A 26337-nucleotide genomic window follows, 5' to 3' on the forward strand; every position below is an offset into this window, starting at 1 on the left:
AAAAACTGGACGAGATGGACCTAGTAGACATATACAGAGCACTCCACCCAAAAACAGCTGACTACACATTCTTCTCAAGCGCGCATGGAACATTCTCTAGGATAGACCATATGTTGGGAAACAAAGCAAGCCTCAATAAATTTAAGAAGATCGAAATCATAACAAGCATCTTTTCAGACCATAAGGCTATGAAACTGGAAATGAACCAGGAAAAAAAAACTGGGAAAGTGACAAAAATGTGGAGATTAAACAACATGCTACTGAACAACCAACGGATCATTGATGAAATTAAAGGAGAAATCAAAAACTATCTGGAAACAAACGAAAATGATAACATGCCATATCAAACCATATGGGATGCAGCAAAAGCGGTCCTGAGAGGGAAACTCATAGTGATACAAGCCCACCTTAACAAACAAGAAAAAGCCCTAATAGGCAACCTTAAATTACACCTAACAGAACTAGAAAAAGAAGAACAAGCAAAGCCCAAAGCCAGCAGAAGGAGAGAAATAATAAAAATCAGAGCAGAAATAAATGATATTGAGACCAAAAAAACAGTAGAAAGGATTAATGAAACAGAGTTGGTTCTTCGAGAAGATAAACAAAATAGACAAACCCTTAGCCAGGCTTACTAAGAAAAAAAGAGAAAAGGCTCAAGTAAATAAAATTAGAAATGAAAGAGGAGAAATTACAACAGATACCATGGAAATACAGAGGATTATAAGAGAATACTATGAGAAATTATATGCCAACAAATTGGACAATCTAGAAGAAATGGATAAATTCTTAGACTTATACAACCTCCCAAAATTGAACCAAGAAGAAATGGAGAATCTGAATAGACCAATCACAAGTAAAGAGATTGAAATAGTAATCAAAAACCTCCCAAAAAATAAAAGTCCAGGACCAGATGGCTTCTCCAGTGAATTTTACCAAACATTCAAAGAAGATTTAATACCCATCCTCCTCAAACTATTCCAAAAAATAGAGGAAGATGGAACACTTCCTGAATCATTCTATGAGGCCAACATCACCCTGATACCAAAACCAGACAAAGACAATACAAAGAAAGAAAATTACAGGCCAATATCGCTGATGAACATTGATGCAAAAATCCTCAACAAAATATTGGCAAACCGAATACAACAATATAGTAAAAAGATCATACACCATGATCAAGTGGGATTTATACCAGAGACACAGGGATGGTTCAACATCCGCAAATCAATCAACGTGATACATCACATCAACAAAACAAAGAATAAAAACCACATGATCGTCTCGACGCAGAGAAGGCATTTGACAAGATACAACATCCATTTATGATAAAAACTCTCAATAAAATGGGAATAGAAGGAAAGTACCTCAACATAATAAAGGCCATATATGACAAACCCACAGCTAACATCATACTCAACGGGGAAAGACTGAAAGCCATTCCTCTGAGAACAGGAACGAGGCAGGGCTGCCCACTCTCACCACTCCTGTTCAACATAGTACTGGAGGTTTTGGCCAGAGCAATTAGGCAAGAAAAAGGAATAAAAGGAATCCAAATAGGTAACGAAGAAGTGAAACTCTCACTATTTGCAGATGACATGATTGTATATATAGAAAACCCTAAAGAATCTGTTGGAAAACTGTTAGAAACAATCAACAACTACAGCAAAGTTGCAGGGTACAAAATCAATCTACAAAAATCAGTTGCATTTCTATATGCTAATAATTAACTAACAGAGAGCTCAAAAAGATAATACCATTTACAATTGCATCAAAAAGAATAAAATACCTAGGAATAAATCTTACCAAGGAGGTGAAGGACCTATACAATGAGAACTACAAGACATTATTGAGGGAAATCCACGATGACATAAAGAAATGGAAAGATATCCCATGCACGTGGATTGGAAGAATAAACATAGTTAAAATGTCTATATTACCTAAAGCAATCTACAGATTCAATGCAATCCCAATCAGAATCCCAATGACATTCTTCACAGAAATAGAAAAAAGAATACTAAAATTTATATGGGGCAACAAAAGACCCCAAATAGCTAAAGAAATCCTAAAGAAAAAGAACAAAGCAGGAGGCATCACAATTCCTGACTTCAAAACATACTACAAAGCAATAGTAATCAAAACAGCATGGTACTGGTACAAAAACAGACACACAGATCAATGGAACAGAATTGAAAGCCCAGAAATAAAACCACACATATACGGACAGCTAATTTTCGACAAAGGTGCTAAGAACATGCAATGGAGAAAGGAAAGTCTCTTCAATAAATGGTGCTGGGAAAACTGGACAGCCACATGCAAAAGAATGAAAGTGGACCATGTGCTATCACCATTCACAAAAATTAACTCAAAATGGATCAAAGACCTGAAGGTGAGACCTGAAACTATAAAACTCATAGAAGAAAATATAGGCAACACACTATTTGACATTGGTTTTAAAGGAATCTTTTCGGATGACATGCCTACCCAGACTAGGGAAACTAAAGAAAAAATAAACAAGTGGGACTTTATCAGATTAAAGAGCTTTTATAAGACAAATGAAACCAGAATCAAGATGAACAGACAACCAACCAGCTGGGAGAGAATATTTGCAAAACATACATCTGACAAGGGGTTGATCTCCATAATATATAAAGAACTCACACAATTGAACAACAAAAAAACAAACAACCCGATCAAAAAATGGGCAGAGGAAATGAACAGACACTTCTCCAAGGAAGATATACAGATGGCCAATAGGCACATGAAAAGATGCTCAACATCACTAATCATCAGGGAAATGCAAATCAAAACAACACTAAGATACCACCTCACGCCTGTTAGAATGGCTATAATCACCAAGACAAAAAACAACAAATGTTGGAGAGGATGTGGAGAAACAGGAACCCTCATACACAGCTGGTGGGAATGCAAATTGGTGCAGCCTCTATGGAAAATGGTATGGAGATTCCTCAAAGAATTAAAAATAGAGATGCCCTATGATCCAGCCATCCCACTACCGGGAATCTATCCAACGCACCTGAAATCAACAATCCAAAGAGGCTTATGCACCCCTACGTTCATTGCAGCATTATTCACCATAGCCAAGAAGTGGAAGCAACCTAAGTGTCGCTCGACTGACGATTGGATTAAGAAAATGTGGTATATATATACAGTGGAATACTACTCAGCCATAAAAAAAGACAAAATCGTCCCATTTGCAACAACATGAATGGGCCTGGAGCGTATTATGTTAAGTGAAATAAGCCAGAAAGAGAAAGACAAACACTGTATGATCTCACTCATATGTGGAATATAAACCAACACATGGACAGAGAAAACTGGACTGTGGTTACCCGGGCAGTGGGGGTGGGGGGTGGGCACAAGGGGTGAAGGGAGTCATATATGGGGTGATGGACAAACAAAAATGTACAACCCAAAATTTCACAATGTTAGAAACCATTAAAACATCAATTAAAAAAAAAAAAATCTGAGGGTTGGCCCCATGGCTTAGCGGTTGAGTGCGCGCGCTCGCTACTGGCGGCCCGGGTTTGGATCCCGGGCGCGCACCGTAGCACCGCTTCTCCGGCCATGCTGAGGCCGCGTCCCACATACAGCAACTAGAAGGATGTGCAGCTATAACATACAACTATCTACTGGGGCTTTGGGGGGAAAAAAAGGAGGAGGATTGGCGATAGATGTTGGCTCAGAGCCGACCTTCCTCAGCAAAAAACGGAGGAGGATTAGCATGGATGTTGGCTCAGGGCTGATCTTCCTCACACACACAAAAAAATCTGAGGTAAGGGGAAAAAAGCAGTCTAAATGTGAAAGCAAGAATTTAGAATGGACACCTGAGCAAGTATTGCTTAGCTGTTAGGGTGGGGGCACTGTCAAAAGTTGTGCCTATTTCTCTGTCCTGGAGACTTGTTACAGTTGAAAGGAACTTGATGGTATTTTGTAATAGGAAAAAGGATTAAGATTGTTGGTTGTCTAGGGCTGGAGACGGGGATAGGGAGGATGGGGGGGTGACTGCTAATGGGTACAAGGTTTCTTTTTGGAGTGATGAAAATGTTCTAAAATTGATAGTGGTAATGGTTGTACAACTTTGTGAGTATACCTAACACCATTGAATTGTATGCTTTAAATGGGTTAATTGTGTGGTATGTGAATTGTCTTAAAGCTTTTATAAAAACAAAGCTTAAGAATCAGAAGTTCGGGGCCGGCCCCGTGGCTTAGCGGTTAAGTGCTCACGCTCTGCTCCTGGCGGCCCAGGTTCTGATCCTGGGCGCGCACCTACGCACCGCTCCTCCGCCATGCTGAGGCCGCCTCCCACATACAGCAACTAGAAGGATGTGCAGCTATGACACACAACTATGTACTGGGGCTTTGGGGGGAAAAAAAAAGGAGGAGGATTGGCAATAGATGTTAGCTCAGAGCCGGTCTTCCTCAGCAAAAAAAGAGGAGGATTAGCATGGATGTTAGCAGGTCTGATCTTCTTCACAAAAAAAAAAAAAGAATCAGAAGTACTAAACTTGGTGTCAGAACTTCTGAGAACAAGTTGTTTGGCTTCGCCACCTACTGAGCCATGTGAACCCAGGCACGTTTTTAACCTCTTGGAGCTTCAATGGCTTTATCTGTAAAGTGGGGATGAAGATCCCTTATGGGGTTGTTGTCAAGATAAATGACATAGGACACGTGAAAGGGGGCATAGTAAAACTTCCAGCAAATTACATATTTATGTGCTTAAGTTAGACATATATTTTTGTGGATAATAAATGCTTAATCTGAAATGCTCTTGAGAGTTCCCATCTAGCCCTGTGAAATGAACACTTATTATGGCTGAGAACTGATTTGCGTGATGAGTAAATAGCAGAGTCCTTAAAGACCAGGTACCAAATGGCTCTGTCTGTGGTCTGTAACCTTGAGTCCAGACAGAGATTGTCAGTTTGCCTCTTACTGCATGTCTGCTTCCCTGGCTTCAGATACTATTTTCTTAGTTTATTGTCAGAGTAATTGTTGCCTGTAATTACCAAAGACAGTGTCTAGTTAGTAGAGTCGAGTTGTGGTCAGTGGCAAAGCCGTTACCTGGCCATGCTTTCAGAGGGATTGAGCCTGTTAGTCAGGCTGGCTCAGAAGGGAGGGAAGCCTGCTGGCTAGGAACAGGGAACCAGCAGCCCTGGGAATCAGCTCCAGGAAACACATGCCATTTTGATTTCTAGCTCCCTAGAACTGGACAGTGGATTCCTTTAGTCTCTAGTCTGCATCCTCAGTGATAAGGCTTCCGATGTAAAGTCAGGCTCTGAATCTGCCCCGGCCCTATCCATGAGACTAAAATGTATTTCAGAAAGCCAGGAAAGGGGGGAATGTGACAAAAGTTGAGTAATACCTGGCACTAATCGTATACTTATGTAGTAATTCTTAATAGAGCTGTTTCTTTAATCTCTCAAGAACTATGTTTAGGATTAAAGAATATTACCAGGATCAAGAATTATTTGTCTCTTTGTGTGTTTTCATTTATGCATTCTTTCAGCAGACTTTTCTTGACAATTTACTGTCTGTTAGGAATCATATGTTAGGAGTTGAGGCTAAAAATACGTAAAGGTACAGCTTCAGTCCCCAGTTGGCATCACTGGTTGGGGAGACAGACGAGATTATTGCAGAGCCAGCCCTGATGGCCTAGCGGTTAATGTCCGCGTACCCTACTTTGGTGGCCTGTGTTTGGTTCCCGGACGCAGAACCACACCACTTGTCTGTCAGTAGCTGTGCAGTGGCGGCAGCTCACATAGAAGAACCAGCTGTACACAACTATGTACTGGGGCTTTGGGGGGGAAAAAGAAGGAAAAAAAAGGAAGATTGGCAACAGATGTTAGCTTAGGGCGAATCTTCCCCTGTAAAAAAAAAAAAAAAGATTATTGCAATACAGGAGGGAGGCTGGATCAAAGAAAGCTTTGCAGAGGAACTTGAACTGTGTGGACAGTGGATTGGACAGTGAATTGGATGAGCGGGACTGGGGGACAGTGGATTGAGTGGGCCCAGTGGGTGCGGTGGGGGCCAGGCAGAAGCAGTGCACCCGCAGTTATGGAGCATGCAAGGTGAGAGGTGATGGTGGCCTAAGTAAGAGAGCGGCAACAGGGATGGACAGACGTAGACAGATTCTGGAGCTGTTAAGAAAGCAGAGCAGGGGCCGGCCCGGTGGCGCAAGCTGTTAAGTGCGCGCGCTTCGCTGCGGCGGCCCGGGGTTCGCTGGTTCGGATCCCGGGCGCGCACCGACGCACTGCTTGGTAAGCCATGCTGTGGCGGCGTCCCATATAAAGTGGAGGAAGATGGGCACAGGTGTTAGCCCAGGGCTGTCTTCCTCAGCAAAAAAAGAGGAGGATTGGCGGATGTTAGCTCAGGGCTGATCTCCTCACAAAAAAAAAAAAAAAAAAAAAGAAAGCAGAGCAGACAGAATGTGAGGGGCAGGGAGTAGTTAGGAATGACTCCTGGGTGTTTGGCGTGGTGGGCTGGGTGCGTGGCGGAGCCATCCACTGAGCCAAAGTCCAGAGGAGGCCGAGCAGGTTTGGTGAGGGGCAGAGGAGAAGTGATCAGCTAATTTTTGAAGTGTGAATTTGGAGGATATGAAGGACATTCCAGTGCACGTGGCCAGGAGGCTGTTTGGGTGTCCAGGTCTGGAGCGCTGAAGAGAGATCTGAAGGGAAGAGCCATTCAGGAGGTCATTGCTATACTGTTGGCAACAACGTGAGCGGGAGAGCTCATCCAGGGAACATAGCTCTTGTGAGGAGAGAAGACGACCCTGCCCAGAACTGAGACTTGAGGAAGAGCAGCCAGAAAGAGTATTGGTCATTTAGCCTGGAACTCATTTCTGCTGATTTTCAGGTCTCGGTATAAATGGCACTTCCTGAGGGTAGCAGTCTTCTCTGACCCTCTCTGAATGCGGTTAGGTGTTCCTGCTGTGTCCCCATCGCAGCCTGTCCTCCTAGCCTAGCACTTTGCACACATCTTGATTATTGCTCGTACTGTGGTTGGACTCCTGTGCACTCTGGGCAGTGGGCTGTGTGTTGTTCACTTCGGATTTACTGTGCTGGGATAGAGCAGGTGTGTAAGAGATGACAGTGCAGTCAGTGAAAGAGTGTGTGAAAGGCAAGGGGGAGGAGACAGTGTCCTGGGGGAGGACGTGGTCAGCAGGGAGAGGCAGTTGTATTGTAGTGAAGAGCACGGCTCTGGTCAGGTAAACCGAGGCTTGAGTCCCACTTCACTTAACCTTGACTGGCCTCTCTAAAATGGGAACAATCATGTCAGTTAACAGAGTTGTGAGGATTATTAAATGAGATGATGTGTGGAGAGAGAATCTTTTACAGGCTGCTAGTATTTATTGCACTGATTACCCAGTGTTCCAATTCTTATTTTTTATTTGTCTGTCTGAACTTCCTGAGGGCAGAAGTCAATTCTTATTCATCCCTTATCCTCAGCATTTGATATTTAGGATATTCAGGAGCTGTTTGTTGAAATAAATTGGTATATATTAAAGATGGGTTGTCTTGCAGCTTTGAGTAACCAGACATACAACTTGAGTGTTGACTCACTGGTTTCGCTCCTCAGGCTCATTGGAGCCCTAAGCTTTGGGCCATTCGTCAGAAACACAGTTCTGAGAAGAGATCAGATTGACAACTTTTTAATGCTGGGCCAGCTGTATGATGTGGGTTCCACTGAGTTTGTCTACTTTGCGCCATAACCTTGTCTGGGATAGACATTGCCAGAATGAGAGTGCTTCTGGCATAGCACAGGCGAGGTTCTGAGATGATGTGAGGGCAGTGGCAGCTGCCGGTCCTGGGAATTATTGACACTCACAGTGGGAGCAGTAACAGATGAAGTTCCTTTCAATCTGTGGGGTGAAACGTGTGGTAACTGGAAGACTTGTTATTTGTGCCCTTATCCTCTTTTTAAATTAAAACAAACAAAATGAGCAGCCATAGCATTGGGGTAAATGTTGCAATAGAGAGTTAACACAAAAAACCCCATCCCCGATCCTCCCACTCTGTCGGAACTACTCTCCATTTATGTTCATGCCACTGTTTTGGCTGAATTCAGGCCACTGCATATCCTAGTTTTGAAACCTGGACATGCTGTGACCAGTGCCAGCAGTCTTTGCTGTTCTTTTGTGCCGTAATAGCAAGCTTTGTCCAAACTCAGATGGAGCAGCAAGAGGCCCCGCATACAGCACGTGGGCCGTGTTTAACTGCCACATGTGTTGAAAATTTGCATCACTTTCAAATGAGTTAGTTGTCAGGTGTCTTGCAGAGAAAAGTCTGTCAGCATAACTAGTAGAACCAGTTCTGCTTGATTGTTAAAGAACCATACCTTTCTAGCTTTGATTCCTGCACATTGAACATGGTAGTTAATTGGGATCAGTAAGGAGTTTTATCTCATGTTTCATAGCTCTGGAAGTAAGATTGTCACCATTTGCTGAGTAGGCAGCTGGGCGGGGAGTGTCAGAATTGAATAGTGAGATAGAAGGAGCAAAAAATTAAGGGGGACTCTGGGCCCTTCACTGAAACCAGGTGACAGTTTAAGAAGCTCCCAAGGCCCAGAAAACAGGGATAGGACAGAGGCAGCAGTCGCTGGATGCTGGTAGAATTGGTTGCAAGATCCTGGGATGATGCCAGGCCCATCCACGGCTGTTGCACTCCTGGTTTTTACTGTCAGGCTTCATGACTTCCAGTCTTTCTGGATTAATACCACATACATGACAGTCTTTAATGGAATGCGCTCTTTCTCTGGTACTTTACAATATGATTAGAGCATTTGGTGAAGCCATCCTTATTAATACCCAAACCTGGATCTTAATCTCCCATATGTTTCTCTGGTTCCTGCTGGAGTATTTTTAAAGCCTCTCACTATTTAAAGTCATTATTAGTTAAATTATTCAATGAAATATTTTGAGCACTTACTGTGTGCAAGGCCTGTATTAGAGTCTGGGGTGATATGGTGAGCAAAAAACGAGACAAAGGACCTTCCCTCAAAGAGTTTATAGGTTGGTAGGGAGATACACTTAAATAATTACGTCAACAAATGTGAAATTGCAATTGTAACATGTGCCAGGAGGGAGAGATACAGGAGCTGTAAGAACCTGGTAACAGATCCAAAGGATATATAAAATTCACGGGGCAAAGAGGGAAAGGACAAGTATTCCAAGCAGAGGGAGCTTCCTGTAGAAACAGCTCGGGCTGCAAAGGAGCGTGGCAGGTATGGGAGGGTGAAAGAAGGCTGGTGTGGCCAACATGCAGACTCAGGAAGAGGATGGTAAGAGAACAGATTGGACAAGTAGGTAGGGACCAGGCTGTGCAGGGCCTTGTAGGCCATGTCGAGGCATTGCCTTCATCCCACCAATAATGCAAAGCAGAATGTGTTCTGAAAGGATCATTGCTGCTTTAGGGTGGAGAATGGATTAGAAAAAGGACAGATGGAATGCTACTGCAGTGGTCCAGGTGGGAGATGATAATAGCTTGGACTAGGGTGGTGCTGGTGGAGATGAGAGGAGCATGGATTCTAGATATATTTAATAGGTAATGTTGATGGAATTTGGTGATAGGTTGGATATTGAGGGTAAAGGAGAAGGAGGTGTAAAAGGGGACTCTTATAGACTACATGCTCTTGAAGGGAAGCACAGAGTTGTCCAAGCAGCACATAGCAGTGTTATTTATGGTTGGAGCCTGTCTTGGAGCATGGTAAATCAGAAGATTCCCATTGAACTCTCAAGCTTGGTTGGGGTGACAGTCAGAGACTTATGCCTTAGAGGACTCAGTGGAGTGAGTCATAAGAGGTGACACTTTCAGCTGGTGTTGAAGAAGCCCCAAAGTTGTTCCCCATGCAACTGGCCATTACTCCGGGGGGTAGGGGGTTGTGTTTTGCTCTTCCCTTTAGCTTCTTTTTGCCTCTCCACAACACTTTTAGGCTTTCCTGGGCCCTTCCAGTGATGCTTAATTTGACCTAGTTTCAGGTGGGTCTGCAGATACATTCACTGATCTTTCCGTCCTGTTTTTCCTTCATTCCACCTAAGAAGTAGTATGGCATCATGTAAGAGCACAGGCTGAGCCAGCTACCGGGTTTGACTTCCACCTGCACCATGTACTGGTTGGGTGTCTTCATCCTCAAAATGGAGATAATAGTGAGTATAATAACCCTACTTCAAAGGCTTGCTGTGAGGATTAAATGAGTTAAGTATAAAGCCCTTTAAACGATGCCTGGCTCATAGGCTCAAGAAATATTTGTTATCATTATTCACCTCTCAACCTTGGTAAGGGCTGGCCCTTGAAGTACTCACTTTGGCATTCACAAATTGGACATTTGTGATTTCTGCAGTCAACAAGCGACCCGTGAGTCACGATGTAGTAATTCATAATGTCAATAAGGAAGAGATTGTATTACTCGTCTGATTGTAAAGGTCAAGTTGGATAGCCTTTAATCACTCATCCAGTAAATTTGCCCACCTTATACATATTCCAAACGCAGTGTGATCAGGCATAGGATGTACACATAGGAATTTCATCATGTCCTGTAACCCACTTTAAGACCTATCCAGACTCAGCCCATCCAGATGTGGGCACTCCTGCACCCTTGTTAGTAACCAGTTCCTCTTCTGCATTCAACCATGTTCATTCTCCTGGGATCAACAGGCAACGAATGTTACAACTCAGTTTTTTCTCTTTCTGAAAAACATTGAGGTATTATCTCCATATTTGTTAGTTCTTTCTTTGTTTTTCTTATGGAGTTTGAAAAGCTACTGTAAAATCCAGGGGTGAAGGAACTATAGGACGTAGCCAGTGAGTACTCTCCATTCTGTCCTCCCTACGTCCTCCCCACCACCCAAACAGATAGCTTCCCAAATTAAAAGAAAAAATTCAGTTTTTTGAGGGGTGAGTTTCTTTATGATTCCTCTTTGTATACCTTGCTTTATCCAAGTCCTCTAGGTTATTTCTCTTCTCAAGAATGATGTGTATTTTGATTTGGGATGGGGAAAATGATGATAGTGGTGGTACTTATTTTTCTTCTGAGTTGATTATCTGTAAAAATTGGATAGTGTATATTTATAATTTTTTTGAAGTGTTAACCAGAGAAAGGTTAGATATTAGTGATGATTGCCTACAGTCTGGCTTCTTAAATTCCAGTGCTCAAGTGCTTATATAGGTTTTTAGTCTCAATTTATTACCACCTTTCAGCAACTTAATCTACTTTCAATAAATTCAGCTGTTGAGAAAGCTTTTGTTTTGTAGGGCATGCCTGAGCAGTCCCTTCCTCGGATGTGGTGTTCTCTTAAGAAAGCCATTAGTCTCCTTTTTTGGTCTTGTGGTGGATTCAAAGTACTTCTTATTGAAGAAGATAAGACACAAAATGACCAGACCTAGGTCATTGTGGGCTTGAGAAAACAAAATCTATTAATAGAAAAATGCCATTTCTTTTTCCATGGCTTCAGATAGGCCTGTGTATTCACAGTCTTATGGAATTAGGGCCAACTTGGGTGTTGCTAATTGCAGGAGTTTCTGATCCACAGGAAAAAGAATTGAGAGGCCTCCTGAGAAGAGTCAGTTTAGTATAATGTGGGAAACAGGATTGAGAGAGAAGTAGAAATTATTCTACTCACGTGGCAGAATCTTGAATAATTGCAACTCTTAAGTAGTATGTTTGAATTCTTTGTTTACTCATCAAAGGAAAGGAAGAGAAAATGAAAGGAAATCAAGAGGAAGCACAGACTGCTGTGTCCAACAGTCATAACCCCTCCCATTTACTGAATATATGTGCCAGGCATTTAGACACATTTCTCTTCACGTTTTCATATTAGGTAGTATTGTTTCCATTTACACAGGAGGAAACAGAAGCTCATCAGGTTAAATGACATGCCCAAAGTCATGTCTGTAGGTACCAGAGCTGGATTTGAACTGTGGCCCCAAGTCTGTATTATTTCTGTTTTTAGTACATGCACAGAGAGAAGTTTGGAGAAACAAGGGGAAAGGCAAAGCTTAAATTATTAGTACTATGCTGTATTAAAAATACAACTTTCTACTTTAAAAAAGGTAAATTTTGTTCTAAGATACACATGGATTCCCACCTAATATGTGGATGCAAATACATTTTCCCCCTCAGATTTTCTATTTTAGCGGAGAAAACAGAGTATTAAATGTCCATCTTAGAGCAGTAGGGTGACTTTGAGGAAATAAAATATCTGTGTTGTGTCTTTTTAGCACTTTGGTGCCAAATGCAATGGAAAGAAATTGTGTTTTGGAACGTTTAGGGATGTTGCCTCTTAGAGTTTGCACTTCTGGCTGGATGAAATTAAACTGAGAATAACAACTTCAGGTTTTGACTCAAAGCCCTTGTAAGCAGTGAAGAGCTGATGTGAACATTTATAGGCATTTTGGCCTATGTGAGCTTCATTGTCGGGAAACCCCCACCCCTTCTTTTCAAGATCAGTGATCTTCTGACAGGGCCTTTCCCTTTTTCTGCCTTCCCTGAGGTGCCCTTGGTCCATCACACTTTTGAGAAGATGTGCACTCTGATTGTGAACTTGGTAAGAAACAAGAGAATTTACTTTTTGAGAACCAATGGAATGAAAATGACCAGGCTGCTTTTCAGCCTTTTGGCAGATTCTCAGGAGTGTTAGCTGCCGTTAGCTTTCACATGGTTTTGTCCTGTATGTGGCAGATCCTTGTACAGTGAAGTATAGTTCTCTTAAGGGAATTCTTCTAATTCTAATCAGTTTTGTAATAGGAAACTGGTTTCCTGCTGTAGGCAATGGATGTTACAACTATTTTCTCTTTTGTAGTAGGAACCTGGAGACCTGTGTGTTGGAACCTAGTACACAGCAGCAAAGAATGTGAGATTTGGAGTTAGCCCTTGGTTAGTGACTTATTTCCTGTAAAAGAAAAATTCCTGAACCTCTTTAAGCCTCGGTTTCTTCATCTGTAAAATGGAGGTAATACCAGTACTAGAGTTATTTTGAGGGTTAATGAGATACTCATGAAGCGTGCTTATCTGGCATGTAATAGAAGCCTAATAAATGTTGGCTGTTATCATTATAGTTAAAAGCACGCAGGTGAAGTGGAAGCTGAGCCTGACAAATTGTGGAGAGCTTGGATCGCTGTGCACAGACTTGCACGCATCTGTTTTTGCTGCTCAGAAGTCTTTTTGACTTGATGATTTTCAACAGTGTTCCAAATGGGTGAGGTTGCTGTATGATCTGTGTCTTGGTATGAAGTCCCGTTACAATCTGTTAAGTGGTATTTGAGGCAGGGGCTCATGCGTTTGATGATGAGATTGCTTTTTCTTGGACGCTGGCTTTTCAGCGGCAGTGTATGTTTTATTGTGTTATTCTGACCTCTCCTTTCCCTGTCTGCAGTGCTGGAGGAAGTCTGATGAATAGCGGCAGTTTCAGTAGGAAGTGGAGCACTGTTAGGAATCTTGGTGGGTTTTCTGTCATCTCCCTAGAGTGTTGAAATTCTCACATTCTTCATAAAATGTGGCTCCTCAATGACTTAGCCAGCTGCTTTCTGTGTGTTCCCTTTTCTCTATCAGATCAATTTTTGGTCAGCAACTTGTTGCCAACATCAAAATATATTTAACGTTATTCTAGGAAAGGAGAGGAGTCAGTACTTTTAAAATAAAAAAGGCGTACTAAGCTTTTGGGGCATTTGACAAAGATGAGGGTAACTTGGAAAAGATCTGTGGCCTTTACCTTTTTTCTCCCAGGAAATGCTCTGGTAGATTGATACTCATCCCTCAGGGAATGCGGTTCCGTGGTGTGACAGAGTTTTGGAATGGAGACAGCAGGTCTACAGGAGTCTTCCTTTTTGGTTTCTAGTGAGGGAAAGCCACCTAGGACCCTGCCTCCTTTTGGACACAAATACTCAATCTCACTTCACCATCATGATTTTTGACCTTGGACAGCTGTCTTATGCATTATCTCACAAGGCAGGCAATACGGCTCCTAATGCCATTCTTTTAGATGGGGACACTGAGGTCGGGACACTTGCCCAAAATCCTCCTGATATCTTTGCAGACTAGAACCCACTGAGGTGCCTGATTCAGTCCTGTGCCTTTTCCTGAAAGACATTTATTGGAGATAGTAAATAGTGTGTGCTCAATTCACTCCCCTGCTTAAAATCCTTCATGTGCTCCCCATGGCCCACAGGATAAAGCCCAAGCTCCTTAAAACGGCCTGCAAGCCGCCACTCGCCCAGCCGCGTTTCTCACCTCTCTTGCAAAATTACTTGCTTTCTTGTTTTTGCACCTTCTCTTTTCTTTCCTCCTCTGTCTGCTTGTCCATCTGTTGAACTCCTGCACATTCCTTATGAGCCACTTCCCTGGAAGCACTTGCTTGACCAGTCTCCCTCTCCCCTCTCCTCCCTTTGTTGGTCCCCTACAGAGTTAGGTCCCCTCTTTTGTGCTCCTGTCACCCTGTGTCAGTACCTTTATTATAGCATCCATCATATTGTATTATGGTGTGTTGGTATTCTCTTCTCCGTGCTGGACCATGAGCTCCTGTTTAGTAGCGCTTGGTGTGGATTCATTTAAATTATCTTTGTGGGGGCCGGCCCCATGGCTTAGCGGTTAAGTACGTGTGCTCTGCTACTGGCGGCCCAGGTTCAGATCCCGGGCGCGCACCGATGCACCGCTTCTCCAGCCATGCTGAGGCCGCGTCCCACATACAACAACTAGAAGGATGTGCAAGTATGACATACAACTATCTACTGGGGCTTTGGGGAAAAAAGGAGGAGGATTGGCAATAGATGTTAGCTCAGAGCCGGTTTTCCTCAGCAAAAAGAGGAGGATTAGCATGGATGTTAGCTCAGGGCTGATCTTCCTCACACACAAAAAAAAAGATAAATTATCTTTGTGGGGCTGCCCGGTGGTGTAGCGGTTAAGTTCATGCACTCCGCTTCAGCGGCCCAGGGTTTGCCAGTTCGGATCCTGGGCGTGGACCTACTCACTGCTCATCAAGTCATGCTGAGGCACGTAGAAGAACTAGAAGGACCTACAGTTAGGATATACAACTATGTACTGGTGGCTTTGGGAAGGGAAAAAAAAAAGAGGAAGATTGGCAACAGATGTTAGCTCAGGGCCAGTCTTCCTCAATAAATAAATAAGCTTTGTTGCTTATAAATCTCCTTCTCCCTTTCCATGTACAAACCTCAACTATCTTCATCATCCTCTGCTTTAAAAAATATATATATATACACATATGCATACATGCCTTATATATACAAATGCATATATGCCTTAGTGTGGAAATGACAAGGCTAAGAATGATATGGGGTTTTTTTCTTGTTTTTTAAGTTAGTTTTTGCTTTGCTTGGTATATGTGTGGCAGTGGGTGGGGAGATATGTGCCCCTTCATGCAGAGAGGTCGTGCAGGGATTGTGGTGGGTGGTAGCAGCCACGGAAAACCATTCGGGGGGGTTTTATCAGCTGAATAATGGCAACATCCTACGAGCTTTACAGTTTGGAGGCTTCATACCTCCTCACTCCATCTAAAATCCACACACTTGAGGCGGTAAATGCTAGTTCTGGCATTTGACTCTTTTCTGCCAATCTTACTCGTGAGGTGGTGGCTATGACATTGATTCCTAATCCTATGGCCCTGGATATATTGTACATTGACATGTTCTAGTCATCTGTGGTTTCTCTGTTGTTAATGTAATTGACCTAAGTCAAAAATACCCTTGGTGACAATCAGCAGAAACCCACCATAGCTAATTTATGTTAACAAGGAGATTTATTATAAACATACAAGTGTGATTCATGGATCTGTGGGCCAAAGTTTTGGGGTCGGGTTGGGTCTCACTAAAGCCTGGAAAGCCATGATTATTTGTGTGTCTGGGGGTTGGGCTTTCATCTCCAGGTATCATCGTCATGTGTCTTATTCTCTGCAGAACAGCTTCCTCTGCTGCCCAGTGTTTGTGGCCACATCTACAAGTCGGTAGTTGAAGCAGCTTGATTAGCTTCTCTTAGCTCTTCAGCTAAATTAATAGGAGAGAGAAAAGGATTAGCCTTTTGCGGACCTGCTGTCCGTTTCCCTATGCAGTTGATGGGGAGGAGGTGGTTCACTCCGGGCCGTTGGGGAGCAGGGAACAGTCATCTGGGGAAAGGGAGTTTTGGGTAGGACAGAAACCTAAAAGGTGTCTCTTGATTGTTTTGTTTATGGAATGTAAGAAAAGAATCCACTGACCATTTCAAGAGTTGTAGGAAGTTTTGCATAGTATAAATTCTTTATCATCAGAAGATGATGTTTCTGTGGATGTAACAATAGGGTAGTCTTCTCCACTCTGGCTTCAGTGTTTGTAACTGAATTCCAAGCACTAGTCAGGATGATCATTAGAGTTTTCTAACAGCTAATAGAGTTTAATGAATAGCTTTGCTCTCTCCTCAGAGAGAGATGATAGACCTGTCAAAAATAATTGTGCTTTAATTTAGTTCTTTGCCAATGACAGATGATGAAAATTCTCAATGAGAATTTCTCAATTACCAAAAGACTTGTAGCGTTTACATATGCAAGAATAGTCTCCCTTGCGTAACCTAGAGCAATACATCAGAATTATCTGGGGAGCTTTTTGCAAAACCAGACACCCAGCTGCATCCATACACCGATTCCTTAGGCTTGTGGTGGGGCCTGAGTGTCTGTTCAGGGAACAAGCTCCCTAGATGATCTGACAGCTCCCCAAGTTTGAGAAGCACTGCCTCAGAGGGACTTGATTTATTGGCATCTCCTGGGGTGGAAATTGTAGCCATCTCTAAAATAGACCCTGCTCAAAATGGGTTCTCTGAAACAGCGGTGACTTTCTTCCTCATTGTCAAGATGGGCTGTCTGATCTTTCCCTGCCTTGGCTCTACTCAAGTTTCTTCTATTCTATTTCTGTATTTTAATCTGGATTAACAACTTCAGAAAACTCACACCACCCAGAGCCTTCTGCCAAAAAAAACAAAACAAGAAGATTCCAGGGTTTTTTTTTTTTTTTTTGTGAGGAAGATCAGCCCTGTGCTAACATCTGCCAATCCTCCTCTTTTTTTGCTGAGGAAGACTGGCCCTGGGCTAACACCTGTGCCCATCTTCCTCCACTTTATATGGGACGCCACCACAGCATGGCTTGCCAAGCGGTGTGTTGGTGCGCACCCGGGATCCCAACCAGAGAACCCTGGGCCGCCGCAGCGGAGCACGTGCACTTAACCGCTTGCGCCACCCGGCCGGCCCCAAGAAAATTCCAGTTTTATTTGTTGACAATTGTTTCTTGTAGAAAAATTCTTGTAGAATTTTCCAGTCAGGATTTGACTGCATCCCCATGGTGTCATTTAACATGTTTCTCTGTCCCAGTGTTTGTTGTAAATTGGTAGATTAGCATAGAAGCTCAAGCAGATTGAAGTTAGATATTTTGGCAAGAATACCTCATTGGTGGTGTGGTAGATCAGGAGGCCTATCATGCCTCTCTTTTATGTTAACAGCCAGTTGTGACTGTTGCTTCGGTCCATTAACTCATTAAGGATAGCTAATTATCTTTGAATATCCAGTAAACACTGAACCCAACAGGGAGGCACTTGAAGATATTTTCACTGAGAAACAGTGACACGGAACCTGGCCTTGATTCCTCGTTAGCAGTGATTGTATCCCGTGGCACTGTCTTGTGGCTGTAGGTAATTTAGGATGGACAGTGAGTGTTCTCAGCTGTCTTTACTGAGTCCTGGTATGCTACAGAGTAGATGGCTCAGTATTGACTTGATACATTCATATTTTCCTGTTCTTACCTTCAAGGCTTTTACATATGTCCATTTTCTCTCAACGTGCAGTCTTCTTTTGCTTTCAATTCTTGATTCTCCCTGGAAGAAGAGAGGAATCGTTTTGTGGAATGTCTTCTATTCTCCGTCTGACTCTGTGTTTGAGTTGCCTTACTTTGACCTGCTGTGTGACATCTGTTCCTTTAATAGGGAGTGCCCATCCCTGCCGCTCTGCTTGGGACAGCTAATACCTCTCAATCCTAAATAATTAGTTTAATACATTGAACTAATTTTTTGGAATTTTCTGTCTTCCTTTAGTTAAAAATACTTTTTAAAAAAAGTAGCTTGTCAAATAAACAAACTGCTGAGGGTAAATGATGTTTTTTTAGTGTGTATTCTGAAAGCATGGCTTTATGTTATTCATTTTGAGCCCTTAAACAAAGAAAAATATTACCCTTTGCTCTTCTCTTTTAGGAAATTCACACAAATGAAAAGGAAGTAACAGAGAAGGAAGTAACTCTTCACTTGTTGCCAGGTAACAGTCATGCTAGCATCATACTTCACGTACAGCGCAAACCCAGTGATAAATTATGTCATCCCTAGTGTCACTATATATAAACTCCTTTGTTTTCATCCAGACAGCGTGTGACAGTAATGAGTTGGACAAAAATATCAAGGTCTTTAGTTCAATAACTACACACCTGGGTCTGAGTATGACAGCATCTGCAAAGAATTTTTCTGGTTTCCCCCTCTCCCAAGCTGACGAAAATAAACCTGGGACATTCTCACCCAGGTTTTATGAACAAACAAGGCCTTTTCCAGGTGGCCTTACTTGGCCCCATCCAGTATTCTAGTCCCCAGTCCGGAAAATCCCAGTCTCCCACAGAACCCTACACCCCACATACACTGGGGTTTGCCAACCCTGGGATTGCCAGGCTTTGCTCTGCGGTCATCCCCAAGGAGCCTGGGTTGGTTGGATATTTTTGAGATGGAAGACAGTGACTCTGTAGCTTAAGTCAAGTTTTGATCATTTCTAAATTCAGAAACAGAAACTACTTGGTGGCCTAGCCGCTCCGTATATGGGTATATCCTGTGAGCTGTGCATTCAGTTCTTCTTCCACTTTTCTTTTTTTTTTTTTTTTTAATAATTTTATTTATTTATTTTTTTCCCCAAAGCCCCAGTAGATAGTTGTATGTGATAGCTGCACATTCTTCCAGTTGCTGTATGTGGGACGCGGCCTCAGCATGGCCGGAGAAGCGGTGCGTCGGTGCGCGCCCAGGATCTGAACCCGGGCCGCCAGCAGCGGAGCGTGTGCACTCAACCGCTAAGCCACGGGGCCGGCCCTCCACTTTTCTTTTTTCCAATCCCAAATAGCGTTTTTTTCCATAAGTTTTTTAAGGTACATTTTCCCAAAACAATGGTCTCGTTGTGGTGCTTTTTATTTTTATTTATTTATTTTTTTGTGAGGAAGATCAGCCCTGAGCTAACATCCGTGCCAGTCCTCCTCTTTTTGCTGAGAAAGACTGGCCCTGAGCTGACATCCATGCCCATCTTCCTCCACTTTATGTGGGATGCCGACACAGCATGGCCTGACCAGTGGTGCGTCGGTGTGTGCCAGGAATCAGAACCCGGGCCGCCAGCAGCGGAGCATGTACACTTAACCGCTACGCCACGGGGCTGGCCCCTGCTACTTTTTATTTTATTCCAGTTTATTGGGAGGTTATGAATATGCACAAGTTTCTGACTGATCCACATTATTTGGTAAATATATCAGAATCCTTTAACTTTTTTTTAATGTTTTTAAGTTTCAAAGGCTTTTACCTATAATAATGGCCTCAACCTTAATCCATATATCCTTTTGTTTTCCTTTTCTTGGGTTATAGTTCCTGAAATCAACTTGTATTTTTAGCTTAGTGTTCCATACATTCTCTCATCCCCTGGGTTACCTGCCGGTGCCTTCTAGGTGTGCAGCTGTGAGCTCATAGTCAACTTTTCTGAGCCCCAGTTTCCTAGACTAGACTAAGATCCTTTCCAGCTCCCACCTCCCAGGATTTGAGATTCTGTCTGTACACACAAAGTTGATAACAGTGGTGCAGCATGCCATGCTTGCACAGCCTTACCTGGATGCCGTATTAGCCACTGCATGCCAACTTCTAGTCTGTAGTGCATGACCACGGACTGAGATGGCCTGCCTGGTCTTGGGGAGAGACTCACCATTAAAAGCTCTTTCACGCTGTGAGTTGAAAGCACAGAAAGCCTTGCTCACATGTCTTCCACCTTGGACTTAGCTGAGGCACTTTTCCTGGGACTATTTTAAACCCTAATGAGGGCTTGACTTCATTGTTTTCTTCAAGCTCCGTGGTCTCTCTAGAGGCTGACGTAGAGACTGAGCCATCTTCCAATATTTCCTTAGTAACTAACCCCTTGGAAGATGAAAGAAAATACCATAATATGTGTCCCTTGATAGTCTTAGTGTCTGAAGCTCTTCTTTGCTTTCATACTGAAAGTTAGACTAAATGAATTTTGAGCCACAAAGTAAATTTAAAGACACTGAAGGAGACATCCAGGGGGAGATTCAGAGGGGAAGATGGTTGTCTGTTGGAGGATAAAATTCCTTTTCTTTTTTGTTGCAAAATATTTACACTTAGTTTTTAATTTCCCCCATATCCTTCTCTTTTTCCTGCCCTCACCCAGACAGACATCCAGCCCTCAATGCTTACCTACCCCTACATCCTAATCTTTGTGACTGTAAAGAGAAGTACTCTATCTCCAGGAAGTACAGCTTCTCATGTGAGCTGGGTGCCTGCAGATAGAGCAGGAAAGGTGACACACTGAGAGGAAATACTCTCAACTAAGAAAGACGGGAAACAATTTTTTTCCCACAAACCTCTGACCTCTCTCTTCCTCCCATCCTTGTCTGTGGAACCAGAATGAGTGTGGTCGTGCTGCAACCTCTGTGTCTGAGGAAGCTGACTGAAAGCCCTGTGGCCAGGGAGACACCCCGCTCTCTTCTAGCAATTCCGGAGTGAGAAATGGCCCACTCTCACAGGAAAGTAGGCTCGAGGTCTGCATTCTAGAGCACACTAGTGAGCCTTTCTGGCTTCTCTCATTTAGGGTATTGCTTCTGTGGAACATCTGTGTGGGTCCAAGTAATAAAAACACTCTGATCTATGCTTGCAAGTATAGCTGAGATCATTTCCACCTACTTGGAAACTTCTGTTATTCACAGTAAGAAGATAGAGAAATGCCTGTGTGAAGGTGATTCTGAGCCATTTTGGTTTCACTTATCTTCACTTATCCCCACTCTGCTTCATCTTCTCCTAAGCTTTGCAACTCCTGCCACAGTGGAAAGTTCTGAAGTGCTGCACTGTGTTGCCCATTTGTCTTTCCGTAAAGAGGGCTGGGGAAACCTTTACTGTTTGCATACTGTGTGTTCCCTGAGGACTCTGAGGACTTGTTTTGCTTTTGATCAGGTGAACAGCTGCTTTGTGAAGCAAGCACAGTACTGAAGTATGTCCAGGAAGATTCCTGTCAGCGTGGGATCTACGGGAAACTTGTCTGCACAGACTTCAAGATTGCTTTCTTGGGCGACGACGAATCTGCTTTGGATAATGATGTATGTATGAGCTGCATTTGGCTGAGTTTGGGGGAAGCAGTGCAAATGTGGGCCCATTGTCTTTTCCCAGCTTCTCAATGACTCCACCCCCAACACACATAAACACAAAGGACAGAAGTCCTCACCACTAGTCTGTTCTCTATCCTTCGGGATCTCTTTTCAGAGGGAGCACTGTTCTAAAATTTCCCTCCTGTGCCTCATGTCACGCTGGTTTGCGTTTGACGTCATAGGTTGACATCATCAACTTTTTCTTATTTTCTTCTGTATTTCAGCACAGTATATATCACTCCTTGGAATTACATCTCCCCAAATATACTAGTTCCCCCTGTTTTCTCTATACTAAACTCTTCCTCAAATTCAGGAACTGAATTTAGTTAGGAAACTGATGCTGAATGCAGCATATGAATTTGGGTTTACTTTACGTTTGCTCTGCACCGAGTAGCAGTGTCCTTGTAAGACTTGTCCCTACTTGTGAAGAGTGAGCAGTGGAGAAAGGAGAGAACTGCCCGTGCCACTTGGAGAACCCTGTACGTTAATGGAAACCCAGCTGTCCCGGCCCACCCTTGGCACCACTGCTGTCTCAGAGGGTGGTCTTCTGTGCTACTGTTTGCTGTAGTGGCTTGGTTCCTGGTCCCCATACAAAGACAGTATTTACAGAAACTTGAATCTCCTGGTGTATTCTCCTAACTCTGGCTTCTCTGTCACTCACCTGTTTACATTTGTGTGGAGAAATGTATGTATTTTTTTTTTGGTGAGGAAGATTGGCTCTGAGCTAACATCTGTGCCAGTCTTACTCTGTTTTGTATGTGGGATGCCACCTCAGCATAGCTTGATGAATGGTGTATGGGTCCACACCTGGGATCCGAACTAATGAACCCCAGGCCGCTGAAGCAGAGTGTGCAAACTTAACCACTGTGCCACCGGGCCAGCCTCCCATATGAGGAAATCTCAACCTACATGCCACTTTCTAGCCCCTCTCAAAGTGATAGTGTGTGGCATGGTGGGTTTGCCTGGCAGCAGCCCAGGAATGGCATGTTCTGCCTGGGTTTGAACAATGAGTGCTCACTGGCATTTCTCACGGACTTCATCATCCCTTTCCTAGGAATGTGACTACATTTCCCTGTTTGTTTTTTTTTAAGGTGTACATTCTTTTATTTATTTATTTGTCCAGTTTTATTGAGATCAACATATAACATTGTACTATATTAGGGTGTACAACATAATGATTTGATATATGTATATATTGTGAAATGATTGCCACATTGTTTAGTTAGCATCTGTCACCCCACATAGTTACAAAATTTTTTTCTTGTGATGAGAACTTTTAAGATCTATTCTCTTATCAACTCTCAAATATACAATAGAGTGTTGTTAACTCTAGTCACCATGCTGTACATTACGTCCCTAGGACTTATTTATCTTATAACCAGAAGTTTGTACTTTTTGACCCCCTGCACCCATTTCCTCCACCCCCTCCCTGTTTTTATTAACCTGCAAGTGGAGAATGGTGATTTGCTCTGCCTGTAAATGTCTCACAGTGCATAGAAAGGAGTCACAGTTGTTTCCTTTTGAATCTTTTAGGAAACCCAGTTTAAGAATAAGGTTATAGGAGAAAATGACATTACACTCCACTGTGTTGATCAGATTTATGGAGGTAAGTATCTGTTTTTACCTGGGGTATTGTCAACCTTTGAAAGTATAGCTGATAATGATAATATTTTTTTAGTCCTTTGTAGTTTACTGAAATTTCTTCACATCTTTATCTTGTTTAAATCAGTTTTTGGATGATAAAATTGAGATGTGAAATGGCTTATTTGAGGTCACTCAGCTGGAGGAGCATGGACTTGAACTTGGAACCTGTTCTTTCTAATATTCCATGATGCCATTGTATGCTAGATGTTGATCACACTTTTTGCTATCAGTGCTAGCTATGTAGGTTTTACTTTTTTGTGTGTGTGTGAGGAGATCAGCCCTGTGCTAACATCTGCCAATCCTCCTCTTTTTGCTGAGGAAGACTGGCCCTGGGCTAACATCCGTGCCCATCTTCCTCCACTTTACATGGGACGCCTCCACAGAATGGCTTGCCAAGCAGTGCATCAGTGCGCGCCCGGGATCCGAACTGGCGAACCCCGGACCGCCGCAGCGGAGCACGTGCACTTAACCGCTTGCGCCACCGGGCCGGCCCCTGTGTAGGTTTTACTTTAAAGGCTAGTCTGATGAAGGTCTGTTGTACTGCACTTGGATGTCTTGCTCCTGACTAAACAAGCCTCTCCCTGCTCCACTTCTCTGTTTTTGTGGTCAGGGATTTTTCAGAAGTCATTCAGTAGCCATTTATGATGCTCCCAACACCAGTAGGTGCTGCACAGTCCCAACTCTGGGACAGGGAGGAATGTATCAGGAGGGTCCCAGCTATAAACCCAGGAGTTAATCCCTAGTGATCTCCCTTCCATCTTTTGTAACCTCCGCTTTCAGAGCTGGGTTTTCTGAAGATCAGTGGAGTCAGTTCTGCAAACAGTGGCCACTCTGTTTTGGTCTTGTGCTTACCCCGGAGGAATGAAGAACCCTGACTTCTCAGAGAGCCAGGGCCCTGCTGGGTGGGGCTGGGCCCCTGCTGACGTTACCTAGAAGGTAGCACCTCTCCTCTCACTTTTGAGAGAAGTCCCTAGAAGTTAACATTTACCTTGTTTCTTGAGCATTAACTTGTTGCCTTATAACATGATTTCCCGTCTTGATTTCGTCATTGATGTGTAGTGTTTGATGAGAAAAAAAAAACTCTCTTTGGACAACTGAAGAAATACCCTGAGAAACTCATCATCCACTGCAAAGACCTCCGCGTGTTCCACTTTTGTCTGAGGTACACAAAAGAAGAGGAAGTCAAAAGGGTAACTAGTTGCATGTGTTTTTAGGTTTTATTTCCCGTCAGATTTTCCCCACTAACTCTAGTTTTTGCTTACGTTGCACGAACGTTGAGGGGAGCTTTTCACTCTGTAAAGTTGAACCTGATTATAATCTCATATGCTTTGATTAGAATTGAGAGGTGATTTGGTAAAGCATGACTGTATTATCTTGGCACATGCTACCTCCTGTCCTTTAATTCATAATATTTTTATCCCTGAAGCCTCTAAAGGGTGGGAGGTACGAACCGGGGTCAGGAAGCCATCGGGGAAAGGGAAGGAAGGAGCAGCTGGAAGCACGCCCCACCCCAACCCACCCCACCCCCCGCCTCCAACAGCCTTTCTAAAAGGCAGTAGCAGTGAATCCCAATTTATGGAATGAATGAGTTTAATCTGGGAGGTAGTGGTTGCATGTGGAAGGAAGAGGAGGTACATGGGTCAGAAGGGCAAAGCTAAGCCACCAAATGAGCCTGTGCTTTTGGACACTTGTTAAACTTAATCTGGTTGCCACAGCAAATTGAGACGTATAACTGGGTGAAGTGGTTACAGTGGTTTCTCTAATGAAGATATTGAAGGTCTCAAACTTACCACTGTCATGGTGAATACGTCAGGGGAAACCTAGGGAGACGCCAGTTTGTCTGTTGTCTTTGGCTGCAGTGCGTTATGCGTACTTTATAGGTAACTCTCATTTTCTTCCAGGTAGTGTGGTTGTTCAGTTAGAATAATAAACACGACTCCAGTATCTATTCTGAGCAGGAACAGAGTGATGTAGATATGGAAAATTCCCCAAGAAGCCAGAAACTTCATTTTGAATCATGATTTTAGTTGTCTCTCCAAACATACTTTTGTTTGGAACTTCACACAAAAAGCATGATGGATTGATTTCTTTCCCTAATCTTCTAGAAGAAGATCCTAAAGGCCACACCAAGTAGATCAGAATAGCTAAGAGTCTTGGTTATTATCTGGTATCAGCTGTACATCTTTGACATGTCTGATTTTTGGAGTATCTGAATATGAAAAGCACTTTGTTTTTGAGAAATTAGGCTATGTTTTAAAAATTCCCCTGGAAGTTCAAAGCTCTTAGAAAACCTGACAACATGGTTAGCATTCTGTTTATTTGGCATTATTCCAAGAGATAAAGTCATGGATATGGACCTCAATGAGAGTTAGCGTGACTGAAAACCTAGACACTTTGGTTCTTGTCTCTCTCAGTGTTTATCTGCCAAAAGCATGACTGTATCCATTGCTTGGTTCTTTTCTAGATTGTGAGTGGCATAATTCATCATACCCAGGCTCCTAAACTGCTTAAACGATTGTTTCTGTTTTCCTATGCAACTGCATCCCAAAACAATACAGGTAACTGTCTTCTGGGTTTTAATTTGTGGGGAGGCAGGACCCTTTCAATTCCTACCTGAAACTAGTGGGAGAAAACCCAGCCGTTAAGGTTTTCTTTTCCTCTTCTCTAACAGTTGGTTACCTCTTGCTTGGGTGACTCATTCAGTTTTCCTTAAAAAAAAAAAAGAAAGTTTCTATTTTTTTTCCTGTGATCTTTGTTGCTTTAACTTATCTTGTAGGTTGTTTACTTTTTGTGAGGAATTATTTGTTTCTTATGAAAGATAAAATCAGTATAACTGGGAATGTGAGTCTATAAAGAAACAAAATTGAGACAAATTTAAAATAACCCTGTTTGTCCTGGGTTCTTTTTTCCACTTTAATATACTTGGTTTCATTTCATAAGACTCTAGAAAATAAGACACATTCTAGAAAGTTTTTAAACAACCAGAACATGCCTTTTAGCAAATATTTTGGGGGAAATGGAACAGTTGTATGTAAGAGCACATTAGAAAACTAGTTTGATTACAAATCTTAATATTCCAAGTGTTTTCTATTTAGTTCACTGAAAAAGAGACCAATCTTTTGAGGAAGAAACTTTGGTCATCTGAATTAGCTATTAATAATGCTTAACACTGTGCAGTGTTTCCACAGATGTCTGTCTTCTTCCTTCTCCAAATCTCTCCCCTCAGACTGTTCACTTGCTCTGCCCGTTACTCTTACCACAAAGTTGATGTTATGTG

General features: G+C 42.8%; 1 protein-coding gene across 2 annotated transcripts in view; it reads left to right on the forward strand.

Annotated features, from left to right (window-relative positions):
* The window catches only part of MTMR12 (myotubularin related protein 12), an 83910-nt gene that overhangs the window by 16634 nt on the left and 40939 nt on the right, over positions 1 to 26337 (forward strand). For both annotated transcript variants that reach the window (XM_058564284.1, XM_058564285.1), the window contains exons 2-6: positions 18226 to 18286; positions 21226 to 21368; positions 22950 to 23022; positions 24120 to 24250; positions 25525 to 25618. In XM_058564284.1, coding sequence (XP_058420267.1) covers positions 18226 to 18286; positions 21226 to 21368; positions 22950 to 23022; positions 24120 to 24250; positions 25525 to 25618 — 502 coding nt within the window. The remainder of the gene's footprint in view (positions 1 to 18225; positions 18287 to 21225; positions 21369 to 22949; positions 23023 to 24119; positions 24251 to 25524; positions 25619 to 26337) is intronic.

This window comes from Diceros bicornis, chromosome 20 (assembly GCF_020826845.1).
Source record: "Diceros bicornis minor isolate mBicDic1 chromosome 20, mDicBic1.mat.cur, whole genome shotgun sequence".
Lineage (NCBI taxonomy): Eukaryota > Metazoa > Chordata > Mammalia > Perissodactyla > Rhinocerotidae > Diceros > Diceros bicornis.